Below are 22,088 nucleotides of genomic sequence, written 5' to 3'. Positions count from 1 at the left end.
ATCATGCCAATCAAGACGATGCCCTGTTGTATCACTTCTATACTGGAATAATTCCTGAATAAACTCTTTTTTTCCCGCATAATTTCCACAGGGGGAGCTCTGGGGTCGCTTTCCTCCTGCAGCTGCTGCCTTGCTCAGTTTTACAGGATTGATACATCAGAAATCAGCATCCAGAGGCTGAGCCAACCCTTAAATTGACGTCACACTCCCCGCTCGCTGCCCCCCCTTCTCCTTTTCTCGCCAGCACCCGAGGACTCGAGCTGTCGCGCGCGAAAGGCCGGGGCCCGAGCACACGAGTTCGCGCCGCGCCGCCCCGCCGCACTTACGGCCTAGGGGCCGAGTGACTGTTCCCCTCCCCCGCGTACCGCCCAGCCCACGAGCGGCGCGGCCCCGCCAGAGCTACGAGCCTCCTGCCTCAGAGCGCGGCCCGGCCAAGGCTACGCTACAGGCGAGTCTGTCGCGCCCAGCGCACGTGCCCTGCTCCGCCCCCAGCCGGCGGGCACCTGCGGCTGCTTCCGTTATCCAATAAGAGAGCAGAATTCATACCGCGTGAGTCAGGCCCGTCCCATCAGCCAACGCTTCACACACACGCTAGTGAGGGAAAGGGGGGAAAGAAACCCCGCCCCTGTGCATTGCAATGGCCACGTGATTCCAGGGCGTGGCCTCTGGAGGGTCACATGATGTGAAGCGGAAGTATTTGGGCTCTATGGTTTCTCCCGAAGACTCTCCCTTCTTCTCTATGGTCGGGCCGAGGCCGCGGGGCCGATGGGAGGCTGGCGGACTGTGTACATTCTTCCCCTATTACCTCACTGTCAGGGAGGAGGCTTCTGGGATAGCGGAGGACCCGGGTGCTGCCTCGCTCCCTTCCAGTCCTCCCCTCTGCCCGGCGGCTCGGGGGATTCCTCCTCACGGCTTCGCCGCCCCCCCGCCCCGCCGGGCCCGCTTCTCCGGGGAGCCCCTGCCCGGCCCATGGCTCCATGAAGCGGGAGGAGGCGGCGGAGGGGAGGCAGCGGCGGCGGCTGGGCTGAGACGGCAGAGAAGCCGCGTCCGGCGCCGGGGCCGGAGGAGAAGGTGGGAAAGTCCCGGCCAGGCCCCCGCGTCCCCACCGCGCCCGCGGGAGCCGGGCCCCTTCCCCGCGCGCGGGCCGGAGGAGGTTAACCCCCCCCAGCCGGGACGGGGGGCGGCCCCGGGCGGCCCCGTCCCGCGAAGTTTGGCGGGCGCGGGCGCCGCCTGTTGGCGAGAGGGAGCGTCGCGGCCCCCGCCCCGCTCGTGTGCCCGGCCGCCTTCCCCCGAGCCCGCTGGCGGCTTCCTGCCCCTGCCCGCTCCCCCGCCCTCACATCGCCTGCTCACCCCGCCCCTTGCCATCCCCCCCCCAACTCCCGCGGCTGCTTCCTGCCCCCTCCCTCTCCTTCCCCCCCCCTTACGCCTTCTGCCCCTGCCCCGGTGCCTCCTCACCCCGCACCTTGTCCTTTCCTGACCCCTCTCCTGTCCAGCCACCTTCTCCCCCTAACTTCCGCTGGCTGCTTCCTGCTCCCCTCCTTCCCCCCGCCCTTACATCTTCTGCCTCTGCCCTGGCAACTCTTCACCTTGTCAACTCTTGCACCTCCCCACCCTTCACCTTGTCATCTTCTTTCCCCTGCCCGCTCCCCTCCTTTCCCACACCCTTACATCTGTCCCCGCCCTGGCAACTCCTCACCTTGTCATCTCCTGCCACTGCCCTAGTGCCTCCTCACTTTGTCATCTTCTGGCCCTTCTCCTGCCCAGCAACCTCCCCCCCCCCCAACTCCTGCTGGCTACCTCCTGCCCAGTCCCCTTCTTTCCCCTTCCCTTACACCTTCTGCCCCGGAGCCTCCTCAACTTGTCATCTTCTGCCCCTGCCCTAGTGCTTCCTCACCTTGTTTTCATCTGCTTTGGCACCATCTCACCTTATCATCACCTGCCCACTCCCATTCTTTTCCTCTGCCCTTACGGCTCCTGCCCTGGTGCTTCCTCACCTTGTCATTTCCTGCCCCTGCCCACTCACCCCCTGCTTTTTCCCCTGTTTGCTCAGGTGATGGCTTAAGAGGCGACAGGTCACTTGCCTACTGTCAGCCCCAATTGGCCAGGTCTTGCCCTCCTAACTGACCACCAGCTACCCCTTCATCCCATGCCTATGCACCTCCCTCCCCCCCTTGCCTGGTCATCTCCAGCCTCGAACCTCCCTTTCACACACACACCTGCTTCCTCTCCACTTGCCCACTCATCTTTTTCCCTCCCCAGATGTGCTTTTTTGCCCTCGAGGGGCTACCTCCCCATCCCGCTAGTTCCTCCTGTTTGTCTCACTGCATGTGCACCCTATCACATGTCCCATCTCCAACCCTTCATTCCTTCCAGATTCCCCACGTTTTATGTCTTGAGGCATTTAAAGTAATTGGAGGTTTTTTTAGAGTTGTTGGTTGCTCTGTGTCTGTCTTTCCTTTGCCTTAGGGGTGGGAAGGCAGTTGGTCCAGGCGGAGTTTAACAAAGGTTAAGTCCTGTCTGCTAATGTATCAAAAACATTGCCTCCACTAAAGCATTTGGCATTGCATGCTGGTTTTTGCATGAGTTTATATTCTACCCAGACAGCAGCATATGCAAGAGGTCCAGGGACTGTGATGATTGATAGATATCCAGCCTTTGTTAGCTGCTTCATCTGATCCACCTCTTTCCATACATCACATAGGCCTGGTGGCAAAGAGTGATTTTTGTCTCTAATCTCTAGATTCCATGAATCCTTTTGTACAGTTCTTGTATGCATGTTATAACTTCAGCCTGATGTGTAACTCTCAATCCCTGAAATCCTCCCTTTCAGATTTGGGGAATAGGAATGGGACCTGAGAAAAGAGAATTCATTCCTGATATAAAGTAGCTTCCCCCACACGCTGCTGCTCTCTTGGCAATACAAGCTTTCTGCTTTCAGTAAGTATGACCTCATACTAACACAATAAGATAGCAAGCTCCTATTTCCTTGCACTAACTATTCATAGCCCAGAGAGAAACAATCTTGCAACACCCCAGGGTGCTAAAGTTGCCTTCCTGGATAAACTAAAAGTACTTCCATGTTTTGTTCCATGTTTTGTCAGCTCTGTGTGTCAAAACTAACCTTGTGGCAGGGTGATCCAATGTCATACTTTTAAGGGATATGTTATATAAATGGTTGGTAACCTCAAGATTCTAGTGCCCAATCTCTGAAATAATTGTTTGAGTATGCACTGCTGTTCCTCTCAAGATGTAGTCCTGTAGGTGAAAGAGGCAAGGTATGTATGTGATTAATTTGAGGCATATAGTCAGAACTATGTGGTGTAACTTGGTTCATGTTTGTTACACTAGTGTCCAGATTGATGCTCCAGGGTGCCTCGCAAGCACATTATAGGCGGCTCCTGCTTGGAAGAAAGGTGGTGCCTTTAGCTCTCCTCGGGTCAAATCCTAGACTAGGTCACAAGTGAAAATAATCTTGTCACTCTAGTTTTCATTTGTTCACAAAGCAATATGGGAGGATGAGGGGTTTTGAGCAGTGTCTAAAGTAGGAGTGCGATATGGGGTGTTGCAGGTCTGGATGGTGGTGTATTAGCATAGCTGTATGGGAAATATGGCACATCACATACCATTAGTTTTCTGAGCAATAAATTCATTCACTTTTCTTTGAACATATAGAATTGCATCTCTTTCCCTATCCATATCAAAATGGAAAATAAATCACAGCACTTAATCATAAGATCCAAGAATGTTACTACAAAAACAATCCTATTTACTAATGGGAGCCCTTGTTTCCATATGGTGAAGTATAGCCCTGTCATAACAAAAATGAAGTGCAGAAGTTTGATTTTTGTAGTAGTAGCACCAGGATTTGAACTGAAGTTTGACTGTTGTCAAGGTTGGTTTCTAGGGTGAGTGTAAGGAGTCATAAGTAGCTCATAAGTAATGCCCTCTGGCTGATGCAGGAGTGATGTGTGCATTGATGTGTGTGATTCTAGGCTATTGGCAGGGTTGCTCTACTTGACGCAGAGGCTCTGATTCAGACCTCCTTTCTATGCCGTTTCTCTGTCTTTGTCTAAATTTTTGTTTGCAAAAATAGTGAACAAATACACTTCTTTGCTGAAGGCAATATAGCACTATTGTAGAGCTTCATCTCGACAGCTGTCAATGTCTAAGTATATGAAATTTAAACACTTAATCATTTCAGAGATCACTTTGTCAAATTTCCACCTAATATTATTCCCTTCTCTTTGGGCATGAAGGAAAAAAATTAAGTCATCTGTCTATCCCTGGAAGCTCTTATCTATTCCTTATGCTATCGTTTTCTGTTCTCTGTCCCTTCTGTTTTACATGTCCTGCTGTTCTTTAACACTTTATTTGAAAGTAGTCCACATAAAGAGAACAACTCTTGAACATCCTGAATCAATCATGATCCATTTGGGGATCACACAAACAGTCCTGTAAGAGGTAGAACTAAAATTGCACTTGGTTGTAGACGAGAAAGAGAGAGACTGATTGTACATGGAAATTCTGTGTGTGTATGCATTCATTTCACCCATCATTTGAATATTTGGAAGTTAGAAGAATGTTTAACAGGCTAGTGTCTTGGCCACAGGACCAGAGACTGGGTTTGATTCTGTCTCTGCCACACTTCCTTTGTGACCTTGGGTAAATCACGTCGACTCTCCATGCCTTAGTAGTCTGTTTCCTCTGCCTGTGCTGGTTAACACACTGTTCTTAAAACTGCTCCCTGCCCTACATCCACCTACAGTTTTGCCCATCCATAGGCTCTGGTTTGAGTCTCTGTTGCTGGCATAATCGGCTTCCTTTAGTTGGTGGCTGTAGTGCTGGTGTAGCTGTGCTGGAGTCTGCAGTAATGGCCTCTTTGTAAAACAGCAGTTTATGGTGGCAGGTTTTTTTTTCTTTTGCACTACATTTATTGGGCCTCAGTTGAATAAAAAGGGAAAGCCAACAGCCTTGTTCTTAAGAGACCTACAAAAAGAGAATGTGGACCATATCCTCTAGGAGAGTGGGGGAGGGGAATCCACTATATGTGGGGCTAACCACTTTTAAGGGAGAAGTAGTAGCCAGTAGGTGAAGGAATTAGCCCCCAGGAAGTGAAGAGTGCCAAGTGGGATATGACTAGAGTCCCTGCATCTTTTCCCCTCCCCCACACTTCACTCCCTGCATGGAAGCCAAATGATTTTTCTTGAACTGATTTGCCTACTTCTATTTTTAAAGTGTACAGTAAACCCCACTGGAGACATTATTAGTGTACCCAGGAGAAGATAGTGGCCAATATACACGTTCACTCTACACTGTAACAGTACAATGAATTGAATGTGGTTTTGTATCTGTGAATTACTCTCCCATTTCCCCTTCTCCCAAAATTAGCCTGTTTGATATTTTAACAGGGGAGAGGAAGACTCTTGCTTGTTAGCCTCATGTAACAATCTTTTATATTGCTTGTTTTGCCAGGGTTCTGCAGTGCTCCAGGCAGCAAGTGCTGAATCAGGATGGGAAAAAGACGCTGTGTTCCTCCACTTGAGCCCAAGTTGGCAGCTGGCTGTTGTGGGGTAAAGAAACCCAAATTGTCTGGAAGTGGTACACACAGCCACGGGAATCAGGCTACAACGGTGCCAGGCTCGAGTTCGGGTCCTCTTCAGAACCACCAGCATGCAGATGGGAGCAATGGAAGGGAGAACATATCTGACTTAACTTTGGGCTCTGCAAATTCCCCCATTACTCGAATGAATCCAACTTCAGGAGCTCTGAGCCCGCTTTCTCGGCCTAATGGAACTGGCAACAGTACCAAAAACCTTGTAGTGACAGCGGAAATGTGCTGCTACTGCTTTGATGTGCTCTACTGTCATCTCTATGGTTTCCCTCAGCCGCGACTTCCTCGATTTACCAATGACCCCTAGTGAGTAAACCATATGTGTGGGAACAAACCTGACAGTCCAGTACCCAGGGCTCTGATGTGATGGGGAGGGAGAAGGGATCTTTGTAAAAGAGGCAAACTAGTGTTCAGGAATACAAGGGGGGCTAAATTTTCTCTGAGCCATGCAGCTGTGTGGCCATGCAGCAGGCTATCAAGGGCCATGCAGGTGGGGGAGCCACACCCAGCCCAGCCCCATTAAAGCTGCCATGGCTAGGGAAAGCTGCCCTCAACCTAGCCTTGCCCTTCCGGAGCTGCTACAACCAAGGAAAGGCTCCCCTCCCCCAACTTGCCCTGCCAAAGCTGCTGTGGTTAGGGGAGGCGCCTCTCACCCAATCCTGACATGCTGCAGCAGGAGAGGGCTAGGGGAAGTCTTCCCAGTGCAGCTCTGCAGCAGCTTGCACCTTGAACTTCTCATCCTTGAGCCCCTTCCAGCACCCCTAATCCCTTGGCCCCATCCCACATCACTTCCATATTGGTGCACATAACAAAACTTGTTCCACACATGGACATAAAATATTAGAAGGAACACTGAAGGGGGTATAGTCCTGCTTATAGGATGATCTATAATCAAAACCAAAAAACATTGACCATAAGTAGGAAGTAAAACTCCCATCTGATTTCCAATTGGACACAAGTAGACATTTGTGGAGTGATGTTTCCATTTCTCATACTAACAGAAGGCAAATGTTAAGCTTGGAACCGCTCTGTAAGGAGCAGTAGGCTTTCCCAGAAGATTGGTACTGCTTCAGCTCCCCATTAAATGGGCTAGATAATGGAACATATCCCTTTACAATATGTACAATCCTAGTTTACAATAAAGCGTCGTAACTTCCCTCTACTGTGATTTAATTCCTCACTGAACTTAATTATAATGTGTAATAATCACTTCATTATAACACAGTGTAGCTTTAACTTGTGTAATACCTTTTAATGCAAACTGTACAAAAGGGTTAAAATAGAGGAAGAGACAATATGGAGCTTTTCAGAAGACATTTAAATAAGATGGTAAGTTTGAAGATGGAGTAGGGAGCCAACAGGTGCTGTGGCAGGTACTGCAGAGAACCAAACCTTAATCCTTACTGTACTGATTTGGTGAGGGGATGAGGAGAGGAGACTTCTCCTTAGTGAGTGGTAGGAGAATAGATTGTGACAGAGGTAGGTTGAAGCAAGTCCTTGGAAAGTTATTGAAAACAAGGGGCCCTGAATTAAAGATGATCCAGTTGAAGTGGTTGAAAATATGGGTGAGACAGTTGTGATTCTTTGCATGTGTTAGAGGATGGGCAAGAGAGTTGCAATAGTCAAAGTGAGAACAGATTCTGGAGGCATCGAAGCAATGGTGTAAATGCGCAATGTTGTCGAGATGGTATTAGGCAGATATACAGCGATAGAAGAGGTTTGGGTTCAAGGATGACCATCATAGCAAGGAGCAAAGGAGGAGTGTAGGAAAAAGGCAGAAGCCTGATTCATTTTGTGAGGCTACTTTGCAAGCATTTCCATCTGAGAGGTTTAGTGGAGGAAGTTGAGAGTAATCCCCCTGTTTACTTGGTCAAGGCAAGCAGAGAGTGTGGGTGACAAATTACAGGTGTCAGAGAAGATGAAGAAGGCAGATAGAGAAGGACAGTGGGTTAAGAATTGGGTCTCCTATAAGAGGGATTGTGGCACAGATGAGCTGCCACCAGAAATGGATAACAAATTGCTTATTGCTTTGTCAATAGTTTAGTTTGTTCTAGGCTTATTAAGTAGACTGGATGCTTCCACCCCTTGCCATTATCAATATGTGGCATCCACATGACAGAGGTTATATATCTGTACAATTGTCAGCACATGAAGATTGTGGGTGCACACTGTATGCTACTTCAGACTGTTATCTAGAAGTATAAATACAGTTGAGCTGAGAAATACTCTAAACTAGACTATAAAATAGTTGCTGATAATATCCAAATATAAATATTTCCAGCTGAATGGGTCCTTGTTATTCCCTGAGATCAGACATTTTTTACAAAAGGATATATTCATCTGCTCACTGTTGGTTGTTTGGAACAGGAAGATGAGTTGTTCTGTTCTGCCTATTCCCGGGACAATAATGCAACTTTATCTTGTGTAGCCTCTTTCTCACAAACTGCCACAGAACACTTAAGAATTAAAAGGCTCTGCTCAGCTGACACAATTTTAAGTAATGCAAGTGTCAGGACATGTAGAGTTCTTTAAACTGCTCTTTTTTAATAAGGATTTTTCTGTTCCTAAGGTGATAGAATCATAGAACACTAGAACTGGAAGGGACTCTGAGAGGTCATCTAGTCCAGTCCCTTGCCCTCACGGCAGGATCCAGTACCGTCTAGACCATCCGTGATAGATGTCTGTCTAACTTGCTCTTAAATATCTCCAGTGATGGAGATTCCACAACCTCCCTAGGCAACTTATTCCAGTGTTTAACTACCCTGACAGTTAGGAAGTTTTTCCTAATGTCCAGCCTAAACCTCACTTGCTGCAGTTTAAGCCCATTGCTTCTTGTCCTATCCTCAGAGGCCAAGGAGAACAATTTTTCTCCCTCCTTGTGACACCCCCTTTTAGGTACCTAAAAACCTCTATCATGTCACCTCTCAGTCTTCTCCTTTCCAAACTTAACAAGCCCAGTTCTTTAAGTCTTCCTTCATAAGTCATGTTCTCTAGACCTTTAATCATTCTTATTGCTCTTCCCTGGACCTTTTCCAATTTCTCCACATCTTTCTTGAAATGTGGTGCCCAGAACTGGACACAATACTCCAATTGAGGCCTGATCAGCACAGAATAGAGCGGCAGAATGACTTCTTGTGTCTTGCTCACAACACTCCTGTTAATGCAGCCCAGAATCATGTTTCCTTTTTTTGCAACAGCATCACACTATTGACTCATATTTAGTTTGTGGTCTACCATGACCCTTAAATCCCTTTCTGTCGTACGCCTTCCTAGACAGTCGCTTCTGTATGTGTGAAATAGATTTTTCCTTCCTAAGTGGAGTACTTTGCATTTGTCCTTATTAAACTTCATCCTGTTTACCTCAGACCGTTTGTGCAGATCATTTTGAATGATGACCCTATCCTCCAAAGCTGTTGCAACCCCTCCCAGCTTGGTATCATCTGCAAACTTAATAAGCGTACTCTCTGTGCCAATATCTTAATCATTGATAAAGATACTGAACAGAACTGGTCCCAAAACAGATCCCTGTGGAACCTCACTTTTTAGGCCCTTTCAGCAGGATTGTGACTACTACTCTGAGAATCCAGCCAGTTATGCACCCATCTTATAGTAGCCCCATCTAAGTTGTAATTGCCTAATTTATTGATAAGATCATGCCAGACTATCTCGAACCTTACCAAAGTCTAGGTATACCACATCCACCGCTTCTCCCTTATCCACAAGACTCGTTATCTTATCAAAGAAAGCTATCAGATTAGTTTGAGAGGATTTGTTCAAATCCATGCTGGCTGTTGTTACCTATCACCCTATTATCTTCCAGATGTTTGCAGATGAATTCCTTAATTACTCCATTATCTTCCCTGGCACAGAAGTTAAACTGACTGGTCTGTAGTTTCCTGGGTTCTTATTTCCCTTTTTATAGATGGGCACTAGATTTCCCCTTTTCCAGTCTTCTGGAATCTCTCCCATCTTCCATGATTTTTCAAATATGATAGCTAAAGGCTCAGACACCTCTTCTATAAGTTCCTTGAGTATTCTAGGATGTATTTCATTAGGCTCTGGTGATTTGCAGACATCTAACTTTTCTAAGTGATTTTTAACTTGTTCTTTTTTTAATTTTATCTTCTAAACCTACCCCTTTCCCACTAGTATTAACTGTTAGGCATTCCTCCATCAGACTACTTGGTGAAGACCGAAGAAAGAAGTCATTAATCACCTCTGCCACTTCCAAATATCCAGTTACTGTTTCTCCCTCCTCACTGAGCAATGGGCCTACCCTGTCCTGGGTCGTCGTCTTGCTTCTGATATATTTTTGGAAGGTCGTCTTGTTTCCCTTTGTCTGTAGCTAGTTTGAGCTCGTTTTGTGCCTTTGCTTTTCTAACCTTGCCCCCGCATACCTGGATTGTTTGCTTCTATTCATCGTTTGTAACTTGTCCTTGTTTCCACTTTTTATACAACTCCTTTTTGATTTTTAGATCATGCAAGATCTCCTGGTTAGGCCAAGGCAGTCTTTTGCCATACTTTCTGTCTTTCCTATGCAGTGGAAATAGCTTGCTTTAATACTTATAAAGGCCCTAAACTGAGCACAGGCTTACAGATGGGAAGTTATCTCCTCCTTCCATTTAGTCAGTCCAAGTGCTTGCTGTTCCTTCTTCAGCTTTGTTGCTACTAGCAAATACTCTGTCCTGCTCTTAGGAAGAGCAGGGGCATAAGTTCTCTCTATGGAGTTACATTGTCATGCTGGGTCATAAGACAGACGTGTAATGGACTCTTTAAACCAAGTGATGTCAAATGCTCATAGCAGTTAGACTAAAATACAGAAATAATTTGTAATGGTATTCTTCTCACTATGTTAAATTGTAATTAAGAGTAATAGGCAAGGGAGTCAAAGGTATGCACTAATAGAGTATGTCTACACGGCAGGGCAAAAGTTAAATTAAGATATGCAACTTCAGCTATGTCAATTGTGTAGCTAAAGTCGAAATAGCTTAATTCAATTTTTGGCACTGCATACACAGCAGGAAGTCGAAGGAAAAATGCTCTTCCTTAGACTTCCCTTACTCCTTGTGAAACCAGGTTTACAGAAGTTGGAGTAGGAAATCCTTCATTATTTTGAAATAATAGCTTGCTGTGTAGACACGCTCTTTGTTATTTTGGAATAACGCTGCTGTGTAGACATACCCATAGTGAACAGGCCATGTGGAAGGACAGGAGGAAGACCGGTGCTAGGTCAATGGAAAGGAATAATAAGAGAAACTTTGTGAGCTAATGGCTGTGGAAGAATTTTTCAATTTCCTGTTTGGGCAGATTATTCTACAGTTACCACTTGAGTCTGTCTTGCTCCTTCCTTGGGTACAGTGTCAGGTACTGGCCACTGTCCGTGGCAGGATATTGAACTACTGCCAACTTCTCTGATTCAGTATGGCAATTCTATTGTTACCCAGAGATGTTATTGGGTTTTGCATTTCTCATTGAATTTTAAATAGTATTCTAACCACCCATGCATCAGAAGTCTAGATTATAACACCTGAAAAGATCACACATTTTCATTTATTAGTGTTCCCCAAGCAAAATTTTGTGGTGGTTTTGGTAATGATTGAGGCATTGAAAACGTCTCCGTTGGAGGAGCAACAAATTCATCAGGATTCTGCTCTTGCACTGCAGTAGACACAGTTAGTTCTAATGGCACCTTCTGAAACATTTGAAGAAATCAATCTTATGCATTTTTTTAGATGAGATTTAATTATTTTTACCTTTATTCCTTTCCAGCTCTTGACAGTGTTTTGATTTTTCTTTAGAAAAATTAAGTATTTATTTCCATTCATACTCTTGTTTCTCTTTTACCACTTTTCCTCTTTAGGAAAATTCAGTGTAAGAAATTCATACATGACGTTTAATATCCACTAATCATCTGCTTTGAAGTGTTAATTTAGCACCCTTTTCACTTATTTTTGGTTAGAATTAAAAGTGACCAAGGACTGAATTCAGTACTGTGAAGCCTGTAAAAATAAGGTAGCTTAATGTGGCGTTACACAAAATTAGATGCCACGCCCAACTTTCTAGAAGTGTATAGATCGTAGAAAACCTCCTACCAGTTCACAAACCTTATAGCTCTTCCCAGACCTTCACAAACTCTCTCCCTTCTCCAACAGCTAATGAGACTATTCCATCCACTAATCATAACCTTCTCTCCAGCCACCAATGACTCCGTCCATTCCTTGTCCTGTCTCCCTGAGCCAGGCTTCCCATCTGTGCCTACTGAGTAATAAAGGTATAGTGAAAACTGTGATAATCTCCTCACTGTCCTATTATGAAAAGCTAAGACTTAATTCAGAGATTGAAATTAGAACCTATTAGCTCTCATACCGAACCCCTCCAAATTGTGCAAATGCTTTTGATTGGTTAAATCACAGAAGTTCCCGTGGGTTGTCCCACAGTGTGCCGATCATGTCATTAATACCTGCCTTTCTGTCCCCTGGTGCTCCTCACAGCCTTTTCCTGCTGGGCCAGAAGCTCTGGTCTTGCACAGGCAAGGCACAGAGTTGGTGCAATGTCTCCCCTGCAGAAAAACACATGGTGAACCAGTTCAGCTCCAGGAGGGCCTAACACCCAGGAAACTAACACCTTCCCCCCCCCCCCCCCCAACAAAAAAAAAGGAACCAGGAGACAATCTCCATAAATATACATCAAACGTAACATAGGCAAAAGTGGTAATGAACAAAAATGACCCTAGCCCTGAGGAATTGACTCAATGTCAGATCATGGACATAACCCAGAAAAATCTAGGTTTGTGTTTTTCCTGAAAAAAAAGCTTTTTTCATAACTCCGAGTGTGTGCTTTGACATCCTTCAGTTTTAAAGGCACTCTAGAAATGTATAAACTTAGACTAACAAAATATGTAGATAAAATATCGAGACTTTGTGGGCAAAATCCACTTCTTCAGGTATAAATGTATAGGTGTTTGTTGCACCTATGTTGATTTGTTATGGGTTTGTGTATAAACTACAGTTGAACCGTTTTAGTCTGGCACTTTCTGGTCTGGCAATACCCATGGTCCAGCATGATTTTAGTTAGCTGGATGTTCACTTATTATGGGTGTGACCAAGTTTCTCGTGGTCCCGTAAAGTTTGTTTACAGCCACCAATCCTGGCTGTCAGTGGTCTGTGCTGTTATTTAGCTCTAATTTGCCCCTAATTTTATTATAAGAGCCGAGTAAGCAGTGGAAGTATTGGTAATGCTTCTAGACAATATTGACCTCCCATGGTTCAGTAAATTCTGTCTCGGCACCGGTCAGGTCCCAAGAGTGTTGGACTAGAGTGGTTCAACCTGTAGTGGACAATATCAAGATTTCAGAGACTTGGCCAGAGAGGCAGGTTAAGCAACTCTGCTGCTCATGGGGAAACCTTAATGGACACTGAGCTGCGGCTTGAAAAGCGGGGGGGAAATGCTTTTAACAAAACAAACAAAAGCCTGGGTAACAGATGGTGGTATGCTGGTGCTTATCAGAGTTAGCACACTCTTGCTGTTTCACACTTTACTGGTGTCCCCCAAGGCTTTGAGTCTGGAATGTGTTTGTTTTGCCTTTTCAGTCCACTTTTTGTGACGTGGAAGACAGGGAGAGACAAGCGACTTCGTGGTTGCATTGGAACCTTCTCAGCCATGAATCTTCATTCAGGACTCAGGGAATACACATTAACCAGGTAATTACACTGAAAATGAAGTTATTCTGAGATTAACCTAACTTGCTAAAGACCTCAGTTTTTAAAGAGGATTCAACACATCAGAGAAACTTCATTAGATTTATACATCTATATAATTTTATACATTTCATAATAAAAGAAACATTCAGAACTGCACAGTAGGTGAAAAAAGAGACATACCAGGGATCTTATGGACCATCTCTGCAACAGCTGAGTCTTCTGTTATCTGTGACATCTGGATTTTGCTTGACCTCTTAAGTTTTTTAAAAGGTAATTTCAAACTTATTTGCATGCTGAATATGCCCACAGCCTGTACGTTTTGGTGGTTAATTCAGTTTGTATTCTTTTGCCAAGCAACTATTTCTTTACAAATCCAGAGAGGCTCTGTTTTATCTTCTAGTGAATCATGTTGAGGTCTCTAGATGCAGAATATGAAGATAATGGGGTAGGATTACTTAAAATATCCTCCATGCCTTGTGACAGGAGGAACTGCTTTCTGTAATCTCAGGCAGGTTTTAATATAATGACTTTGTGTCTCAGAAATGTTGATATAGTGTTTGGTTTAGGCCATATGTTTCTGTCCTTCTGTAGTGCACTTAAGGACAGCCGATTTCCCCCCCTGACCCGTGAGGAGCTGCCTAAACTTTTCTGCTCTGTCTCCCTCCTCACTAACTTTGAGGATGCCAGTGACTACCTGGACTGGGAGGTGAGAACAGGTGCATTTGGAACTCTGCATCACACTCTCGTTCCGTTCGGGTTCGGGTTAGTACATGGTAATGTGTCTCCTTCATTACAAGGGTGTATGGATGTTATAACTGGGTTCAGAGGAACTGAGGATGGAAAACTAGAGGAGGCAGGGCAGAGGACAGTTAAGAGATGGACTGTGGGTAGTGATATGAAAGGGTAACAGTGTACACGGTTAACCAATGAGTCTGGGTTCATTGGTTAACCTTCACGTTACATGCAAGCTCCCGGTATGTGCAAGGAGCTAGCTTAAAAGCCAGCTCCTGGGGAGAAGTATCGAGGGAACAGGTGGGAGCCAGTATGCCTAGGGAACGGTCTTAAAACCCGGACACACTCCTCCCTTACTTTAAATGCATTTTACTTAAGCGCATTTTAACATCCCTAATCATGGGTGGGAAGGGATCTGATTTGGGGGTTGAGAGGTGAGGATGTGGCTGATTTTATGGGAATCGAGAGATGATAATTGGAATATGAGGACATTGGGGTTAGAGGAGGATATAGTTTAGGCCCTAGAGAGCTAATCAGTGCCAGAAGAATAGACAGACAGTACATGGAAATGCATTCCATTTATAAGGATAAATGAAGAAGAGGGGATTGCCAAAGTTTGTGGCTTTGGGTGTAGTCTGCTGGGGTGTGATTCTTCTGCTAAAGAAACTCATGGCCTGGCTGGCCCAGGAGAGGAGATGGGAAACTCTTTGCCCTGTTAGAAGTCTGTGACCTAGTTTAACCCAGGAGAGAAGGCAGGAAGACGTGGTGCTGGCCTGGAAGAAGAGGCAGAGGGCCATTTGCCCATCTGGGGAAGCCTTTGGTTAGGCTGGCCTGGGAGAGAGAAGGCCTGGCAGAAATGTGGCAAGGCTGGCGTAGTAATGCATTGTGCTTTGAGGATCTAAGTCAGTCAGGGATTCAATCCCAGCAAATACTTCTCACTTGGCTTTTCATTTCCATTTGTAGGTTGGGATCCATGGGATCAGAATAGAGTTCATCAATGAGAAAGGTGTCAAACGCACAGCCACGTACTTACCTGAGGTTGCTAAGGAACAAGGTGGGTTTCAGATGGCTGCCTTATATGGCAGTTCTTTTCGTCACAGAACTGGCATATCTAAATCAAGGCTTGTGAGTCTAGATTGCAGTAGCTGGACAAGGGCTTCCACTAGATACCACATTGTTTGGTGTGTTTGTGTAACTGACATTCCACACCACTGCTGTCAGGCTTTCATCTGGTCCTTCTTCCCCTCCCACATACACATAAAATTGAGTCCTTTAGGGTTAAAAGGAAACCTGTCTTAAACAGTAAAGGATCTTGAAGTTTGGACCTTTCAGCTTTATTCAGCATTAAAGATGTTAAGTATCAGGTAACGACTAATCGAATAGTCGATGCATTTTTGCATCGACTGTTTGATTAGTCAATAGGTTGCCTCCACCTTCAAAGGCAAAAGCACAGCATGGAGCCTGGGGTCAGCTGGGGACTCCCCCACTGACTTTGGGCTCCATACAGGCTGCCGCTTTGAAACGCCACGGCAGCATTTCAAAGCAGCAGCACCTCTCAGAGCCCAGGGTCAGCTGGGGACCTGGGCTCCACGCAGTGCTGCTACTTTGAAATACTGTGAGGAGCCCAGCGTCGGGCTCCCTGCTGGGGAGTCCCCCGCTGATCCCAGGCTTCACGCAGCACTGCTGCTTTGAAATGCCACGTGCAGCCTGAGGACACCTCAGCTGGCCCCGGGCTGTGCGCGGCTTTTCAAAGTGGCAGCTTCGCAAGGAGCCTGGAGTTTGGCCCCGGGTTTCAAGCAGTGCTGCTGCTTTGAAGTACTCTCTCTTCCCTTCCCCTGCCCTCCCGTTGCTGCCTCTGTCTGATGGAGGCAGCCAGGTGGGGAAAGCAACTAGTTGACTGGCCTGTCAGCTATCCGATAAGCAACTGCTTATCAGATAGTCGACTAGTCCTTCATATCCCTACTCAGCATTGTATGTTTCTTCCTCCGTGTTTCTCCCACTACGCAGGGTAATGCAGGCCACGCCGCACCAGCACGAGAGTCCCTTTTCTCTTCCTTGCTAAATGAAGAAAGAACCAGGAACTCTTTGAGCACAATTCCCACTCATCTAGAAATGACCACCTTAGTAACTGCACAGAATATTGCCTCCTGTCCTCCACATTGCAGAGCTCCGTTGTCACGTCCTGCTGGCCCTCGGCCAAAAGAACGGGATAGGCATTTTAATTCTGATCTCTCACGTAGCAGTGCACTGTGCTGTCGCTAGATCATCAGGCTGGTCCAAATTCAACTCTAAGAGCTAAGTATTTTAAGCTTTAGACAACTAAACTTGAGTGGTACATAAAGAAACAGGTCAGGGTCCATGTAGCAGTAGCAGGGCGGAGACCTTCCCAGAGGAATGCTAAGCTGCTATGTTATAGGAGTTACAGTTCCCATTGGATTTAAAAAGGGTTGGAGAACATGTAGGTAAGTGTGCAAGTTTGAGCCCCTTCATTCCCAGTTCACTCAGTGTGTTTATAAAACTGTCTGTAACCTGCTCTGTGTTCAGTTTTTGTTGGCACTGGTCTCTTCTACAGCCTTGTTTGTGTGTCCGTTCTCTTTGCAATGTGGCTGTATATTAAAATAATAATCCCCCTTGCTGTTACTTCTCAACAGACTGGGATCAGATCCAGACCATAGACTCCTTGCTCAGGAAAGGAGGATTTAAGGCTCCGATTACCAATGATTTTAGGAAAACAATTAAACTCACCAGGTAAGCTGACATCATTGTAGTTTTAACTTAGGTAGTATATTACTGGTAGAGCCCCGTGCAGATACAAAATTTGTATCTGTATCCACATTCATATCTTCAGAAATGAGCCATGGATGTGTTCATCCACATCCATGGATGTAAAGTGGATATCTTACAATGTTGTAGCTAGAACCATACAAATTTGATCTGGGTCCGTATTTTCAAAAATGAGTCATGGATATCCACGGATTTGCAGGACTCTAATTATTGGTTCCAAAAGCAATTATTCCCTCTTCTGCTTGCCTTGGATACCCATATTGGCATGCCATGTTCAGGTGAGAGGTATAGTTTGAAGACCAGCATCGCTAATGTGATATGCAAGACAGAGTTTATATTGCAGCAGTACAGTATAACATGATCAGTTCATGCAGAAGTCATGGAGCTGGGCATCTTCAACTGAGCAAATTGCAAATGAATTTAATTGACATTTGTCAAGAAGGTGAAAGATTAAAAGTAGAACTCACTAAGCTAATGTAAGATAGATGCTTCTCCACAATAGAGCCCTCCTGGTTCATATATATTACTCACTAGATGGCATATCTGTGAGGAAGGTAAAGTGTTTTAAAGTGGAATTAGCCTTAAAGTTGGTAGATTTTCAGAATTGCCCACCTATCCATGCCCTCAGCTGTACTGCTGGTTCTGTCTTTTTTGTGTTTAAGAGGAAGAAACATGTCTGTAGGATATAGGTGTTCTGGGTAAAAATGAGAACATTCTGCTTCTTGTCTTGTAATAGCATCATTTATCATGTCAGGCTTTATCTGTCCCTAGAGTAAGAAAGTGGAAATGTGGTATAGTAGCAGAGAAAGGGACAGGATGAAGATTTATTAAAACCAGTGATAATATGGACTCACCTTCAGCTGTTGTATACAGATGTAAAATTCTGTACTTGGAAGCAAAGCCTTGTCTATTGTAGAAATTCACAAGTTTCTCCATTTTTCTGGGTTCTGTTGGTGCAATATAGAGTAGCTATGTATGCTCTTCAGAGAACCCTCCTTTACCTTTAGTCATTTCATAAATGTTTCAAGTTTATTAAATTAAATTCATACTAGGGGCAAATAACACTTGAAAATATATTCTAGTGTTTCCCTAAAAATTTAACTCCTCTACTTCTGGCAAACAACTCGCACCTGTTCTCAAAGTGGACATGTGTAATGAATGCACACTAGCAGTGTGTTGCTGGTGTCCCAGGCTACCACTTTCTGAAACACTGTAACTACGATTTTCAGCTCAGGCTCCAATGTTGAAATATGCCATGCTAAACACACCTAATGTGTGTGGGAAAGTAAAATCTATCTAGAAGGACTTGTATAGTCTGATATGAACAGTAGTCTTGTTTATAGGCAGCAAATATATTTGCCTGTCGTTGGTGGTAACCTAGCACAGGTCACTTATGTTTTGTCTTGTGTCATCGGCCAAAACTTACCTGGATACCTCAAGTTAGGCACTTGCATCCAAGCAAACTGATTCTAAAAGGTATTGAGTACTCATGGACATTTTGAGAGGTGTCTCAGTTGGAAATCTGGTCCTGTTGAGGTGTCTAAATATTTGTTTAGGTATCTGATTTTAGGCACCCAAGTTTGAAAAAATGTTGGGTATTGTTTATAGAATGGCTGGATGGACTGAGACTCAAAGCACTTCTTCCGCCTTTCGCTCTAATCTCAACGTAGTTTTTTTCCGACACAGAGCCCATCTTGCTCTGTGTGAGTTTGTTGTGCAATATAAATTAAGATAAGTACATACTTGCTATTTTTGATGATGAATATTGCATCCTAGTTGCATCCTGTTATTTCCTGTTTCCTCCCAGGTACCGCAGCGAGAAGGTGACAATCAGTTATGCAGAATATATGGCTTCCCGTCAGCATTGTTTCCAGAATGGCACTCTTCATGCCCCGCCCCTCTACAATCATTACTCCTGACACACGGCTGCATGACCAGTCCCGCCCTCCAGTTGCCACCAACGGCTATGACATCATTGGGGCAGATGCCTCCTCTTCTTGGTCCAGTTACTTCTATTACTGCACCATTTTATGATGCTAGCTTCCGTTGCCAAGTCTGCCTTCCAGCTGACCTGGGGGGGATGATATGAGTGTGACAGAACTTTAGGGGCCCAAGCCTTATCTCAGCCTTCCCTCAAAATGGGGGTTTAGTTGGATTGGGGCTCCATGACTAGGAATTGCAGTGAGGTGCAGAAGACCTTTGGGAGTGAAAGTGCCACTTCAGATTGCTCTGTCCTTGTGTGTCCTACGCTCTGGAAACTTGAATTGATAATTATGAAAGCTCCCCAGATCAAGTAAAAGCGTTCCTCTGGCAGTCTGGGCAACGGAGTCCAACAAAACATTTTTAGGTTATTTTAAATTCTTTTTTTAATCTCTGGTATATGTTGTGTATCAAGAGCTGATTACAGTCCCCACACATCACAGGTGGATATCATGTTAAGGGGAGGGTTGAACATCTGGATAGCACCCCTTCCTCCTCGATGGAGACCATTTAAAGGTGTGAATATCCCTTGGATGATATTACAGATGAAACCATTCTTTAAACACACCCAGAAGGCTTTAATTCTCAGATTCCACTGTCAGTTGAGTTCTCCAGCACTTCTCTGCTGGTTCCTATTCAGTTTGCTGGTTTAAACGGTGTTTTATGATGTAGCCTGCTAATGAATAGAAATGGTGAGATACTTGAGTCTGCCTGGAAGATCTCCTCTGTATTACAACTAAGATTTGCTACTGCCTTACACTGGTAGTAGAACCTATCCTGGATTAGGGGATTGAAAGGGGCTTTTGCAGGGCACTGATTGCAGTCATAGAAGTGAATCTAGTGCCTGAAAGTTGTTTATTCAAGCAAGCACTTTCGGAGACATTCCTTTCAACGGGACAGCCACTTTTTCTAGGGCGATTATTGGTCCTGGTATGAGAGACATTGATATTCCAGTTCAAGGCAGGTCTACAGAGTAAAGTTATATAGGTTAGCTTGTAAATCGTTGTCTAATACAATTTAGTCATTGCTACTCCAAGGAAATAATTTGCTTAATTATCAGTTTTATTCAAACCCTGTTAAACTTCTCTACATTTTGTATTTCCTTACCCATCACTCCTGATTACATAAGATATTTGCTACTAAGTGGAATCATCTTCTTATCCAGTCTGCATACTTCTCCTACCCAAGTCATGTAATGATGTCCTGAATACTGGATTATGACACCTCTAAATTAATGAGTAGGAGCTTTAAAATGATGATTCAAGCTTCTTACAAATATCTTCGTAATTGGCAATGATGGTTAAAGAAAACACAGATGGAAGAGCATAGTGGATGAAGAGCATAGTGGATATATCCTTTAAAATGTGTGGTAATTCTGGCTTTTTAAACTGATATTCCAAAGCCAGACATTTACACAAGTTCTCTCTTCGTGTGGAAAGTGGACTTGTAAGAAATCTCAAAACTGTGCATGTTCCTTCTAATTCCTCAGAAGAAGTGAACAAAATCCTGCAATTTTGCTTGTCAGTATCATGTTGTGCTGCTCTTGGGGAATGTAGATGTGAGGAAAAGGAGGGGGTCCTATTCTGGATATCTGTGCAATATCGACCCGGCCTTGCTTCTGTACTGGGTCATACTCATGAATTGCCACATTTCCCTTGTGATGTAGATGAAACAAGTTTGAAGATGAAGGGATTGTTTCATGATTTCCTGCTGCTGAGAATAAATCAGTCTTGTTACAAACTTAGAGTGATTTGTAATTACTCTCCTAGGTGCCGTGAACTGATGGGGGAGGGGGCAGGTTCTGGTCTGGACATACCATTCACCTCCGTCATCAATCAGTACTGATACATAGGGCTACACTCATTACTGTTCAAGTGTTCTATGTTAGAATCTGATTTCTAAAGATTTGAAAAGCTAAACAATTGGTGCTAAATCTTCACCCTTGAGCATGCTCAGTGAGACTGATCATGCAGATATATAGTGCCAGGCTGTTCATCCCAGGCACGCTAGCGAGACAAGTCATGCAGGCATATAGTGCCAGGCTACACAACTCTATAGTTTCTTTTTCAAATGTTTGCCCTGATCTGTGTCTTTGACAGTGTACTGTGTTCTCCTGTTGGATTTTAATATTGGAGGGGGAGGGTTAGCTGCCATTTTAAACACACAATTTTAGGACTGAGTGACCTGGTTGCATTAGATCTAAGTGGGATGAATGGCCCTGGAATGGGGAAGCTTTTCCCTTTCCACTTCCATTCTCCCACCCAATCTATACACAAAAATGCCTCTGTTAAAGATGTTCTTGTCTTGGTGTTGTACAAGCAGATTGAAGGAACACCAGTTGGCTGTCTGAGAACGGGGCATCCTCAAAATCAGTCCCAAGTGGGGTCCAGATATAAATCCATTGAAAAGCATGCCAGTAGTTACATCATCTCAGCAAAATCTATGGCAGGGACAGTGGTTCTCAAGAAATAACCCCATTTCTGGATCATTAGATGGCAGCTATGTGGATGGATGAGAAGTCTGAAATAAACAAAACAGCCTTTCAGGTGCCTAACCAGAAGTGAGCAACCAAAATAAATGATTACCATTAGGGTTAAAGAAGGGTTCCCTGCTGTAGTTGTAGCGGTCAGCTAGACAGCAAGTAAGATCTGCTCCTTGAAGGGTCCTAGCAATTGTCTGCTGGTTTGGATTTGGCTCATCCTTAGCTTAGTGCCTTTTGGTCCAGAAGGGTTTATTCTCATGATAACCATCACCGGGAAGTTACCTTGCTGCAATTCTGCATTGTCTTGTTTTACAGTAACTACAGAAGATTCTCTGATCACTGGAGTTGTCAGTGTTGGAATGTTTCCACTGTGAGGTTCTTATACTTTTCTTCATAATGTTAAGCATTCAATCTCTATAGAGGCCATTTTAATCTGAAAAGTTTTATGGTCAAAATATCACACATAGCTACAGTTTATAAGAAAAAAAAATGAAATCCTGAAAGTTTATTTTAACTTTGACACGGGATCATCTGTTTTTCATAATACATTAATATCTGCAGTCTTCACAGACTTAGTGCTGTTTTCTGTTTGTGTTCTGGAACCTACATGTTTCATTTTTTGGTTAACTTAATTTTATTTCCTTCAAGCAGGGAAACTTCTTTTGACATTCAATGCAGAGGTGTCAGACCAATTATTTGTATTACACTTGGTTGCCTCCAGCTATATAACTTCTGAGTGTAAATCATTGAACTCTATCCTCTAATGAAGTATTGTAGAGAATAAATCATAATGGATAAA

At 44.6% G+C, this 22,088-nt stretch overlaps 1 protein-coding gene across 2 annotated transcripts; it reads left to right on the top strand.

Moving 5' to 3' along the window:
* Positions 1–748: 748 nt before the first annotated feature.
* On the top strand, positions 749–22,088 carry AMMECR1L (AMMECR1 like). 2 transcript variants are annotated; one of them, XM_075938358.1, is made up of 8 exons: positions 750–1,071; positions 2,831–2,937; positions 5,473–5,917; positions 13,201–13,311; positions 13,903–14,017; positions 15,007–15,097; positions 16,695–16,791; positions 18,635–22,088. In XM_075938358.1, exons 3-8 carry the CDS (start codon positions 5,511–5,513, stop codon positions 18,744–18,746), a joined length of 933 nt encoding a protein of 310 aa, XP_075794473.1. In that variant the 5' UTR covers positions 750–1,071; positions 2,831–2,937; positions 5,473–5,510; the 3' UTR covers positions 18,747–22,088. The 2 variants fall into 2 exon arrangements, with proteins under 2 accessions (XP_075794474.1, XP_075794473.1); XM_075938359.1 differs by lacking the exon at positions 2,831–2,937 and having other exon boundaries at positions 749–1,071.

Source organism: Pelodiscus sinensis, chromosome 10, assembly GCF_049634645.1.
Source record: "Pelodiscus sinensis isolate JC-2024 chromosome 10, ASM4963464v1, whole genome shotgun sequence".
NCBI classification, from domain to species: Eukaryota; Metazoa; Chordata; order Testudines; family Trionychidae; genus Pelodiscus; species Pelodiscus sinensis.
The sequence above is the reverse complement of the archived record's forward strand: the minus strand, read 5'-3'. Positions and strand labels throughout refer to the sequence as shown.

Excerpts from the sequence above, each read along its gene's own strand:
- AMMECR1L (XM_075938359.1), top strand. The coding sequence starts at position 5,511 with ATGGGAAAAAGACGCTGTGTTCCTCCACTTGAGCCCAAGTTGGCAGCT. Across the intron at positions 13,312-13,902 it reads AGGGAATACACATTAACCAG|TGCACTTAAGGACAGCCGAT; the intron begins GTAATTACACTG and ends GTCCTTCTGTAG. Across the intron at positions 14,018-15,006 it reads GTGACTACCTGGACTGGGAG|GTTGGGATCCATGGGATCAG; the intron begins GTGAGAACAGGT and ends TTCCATTTGTAG.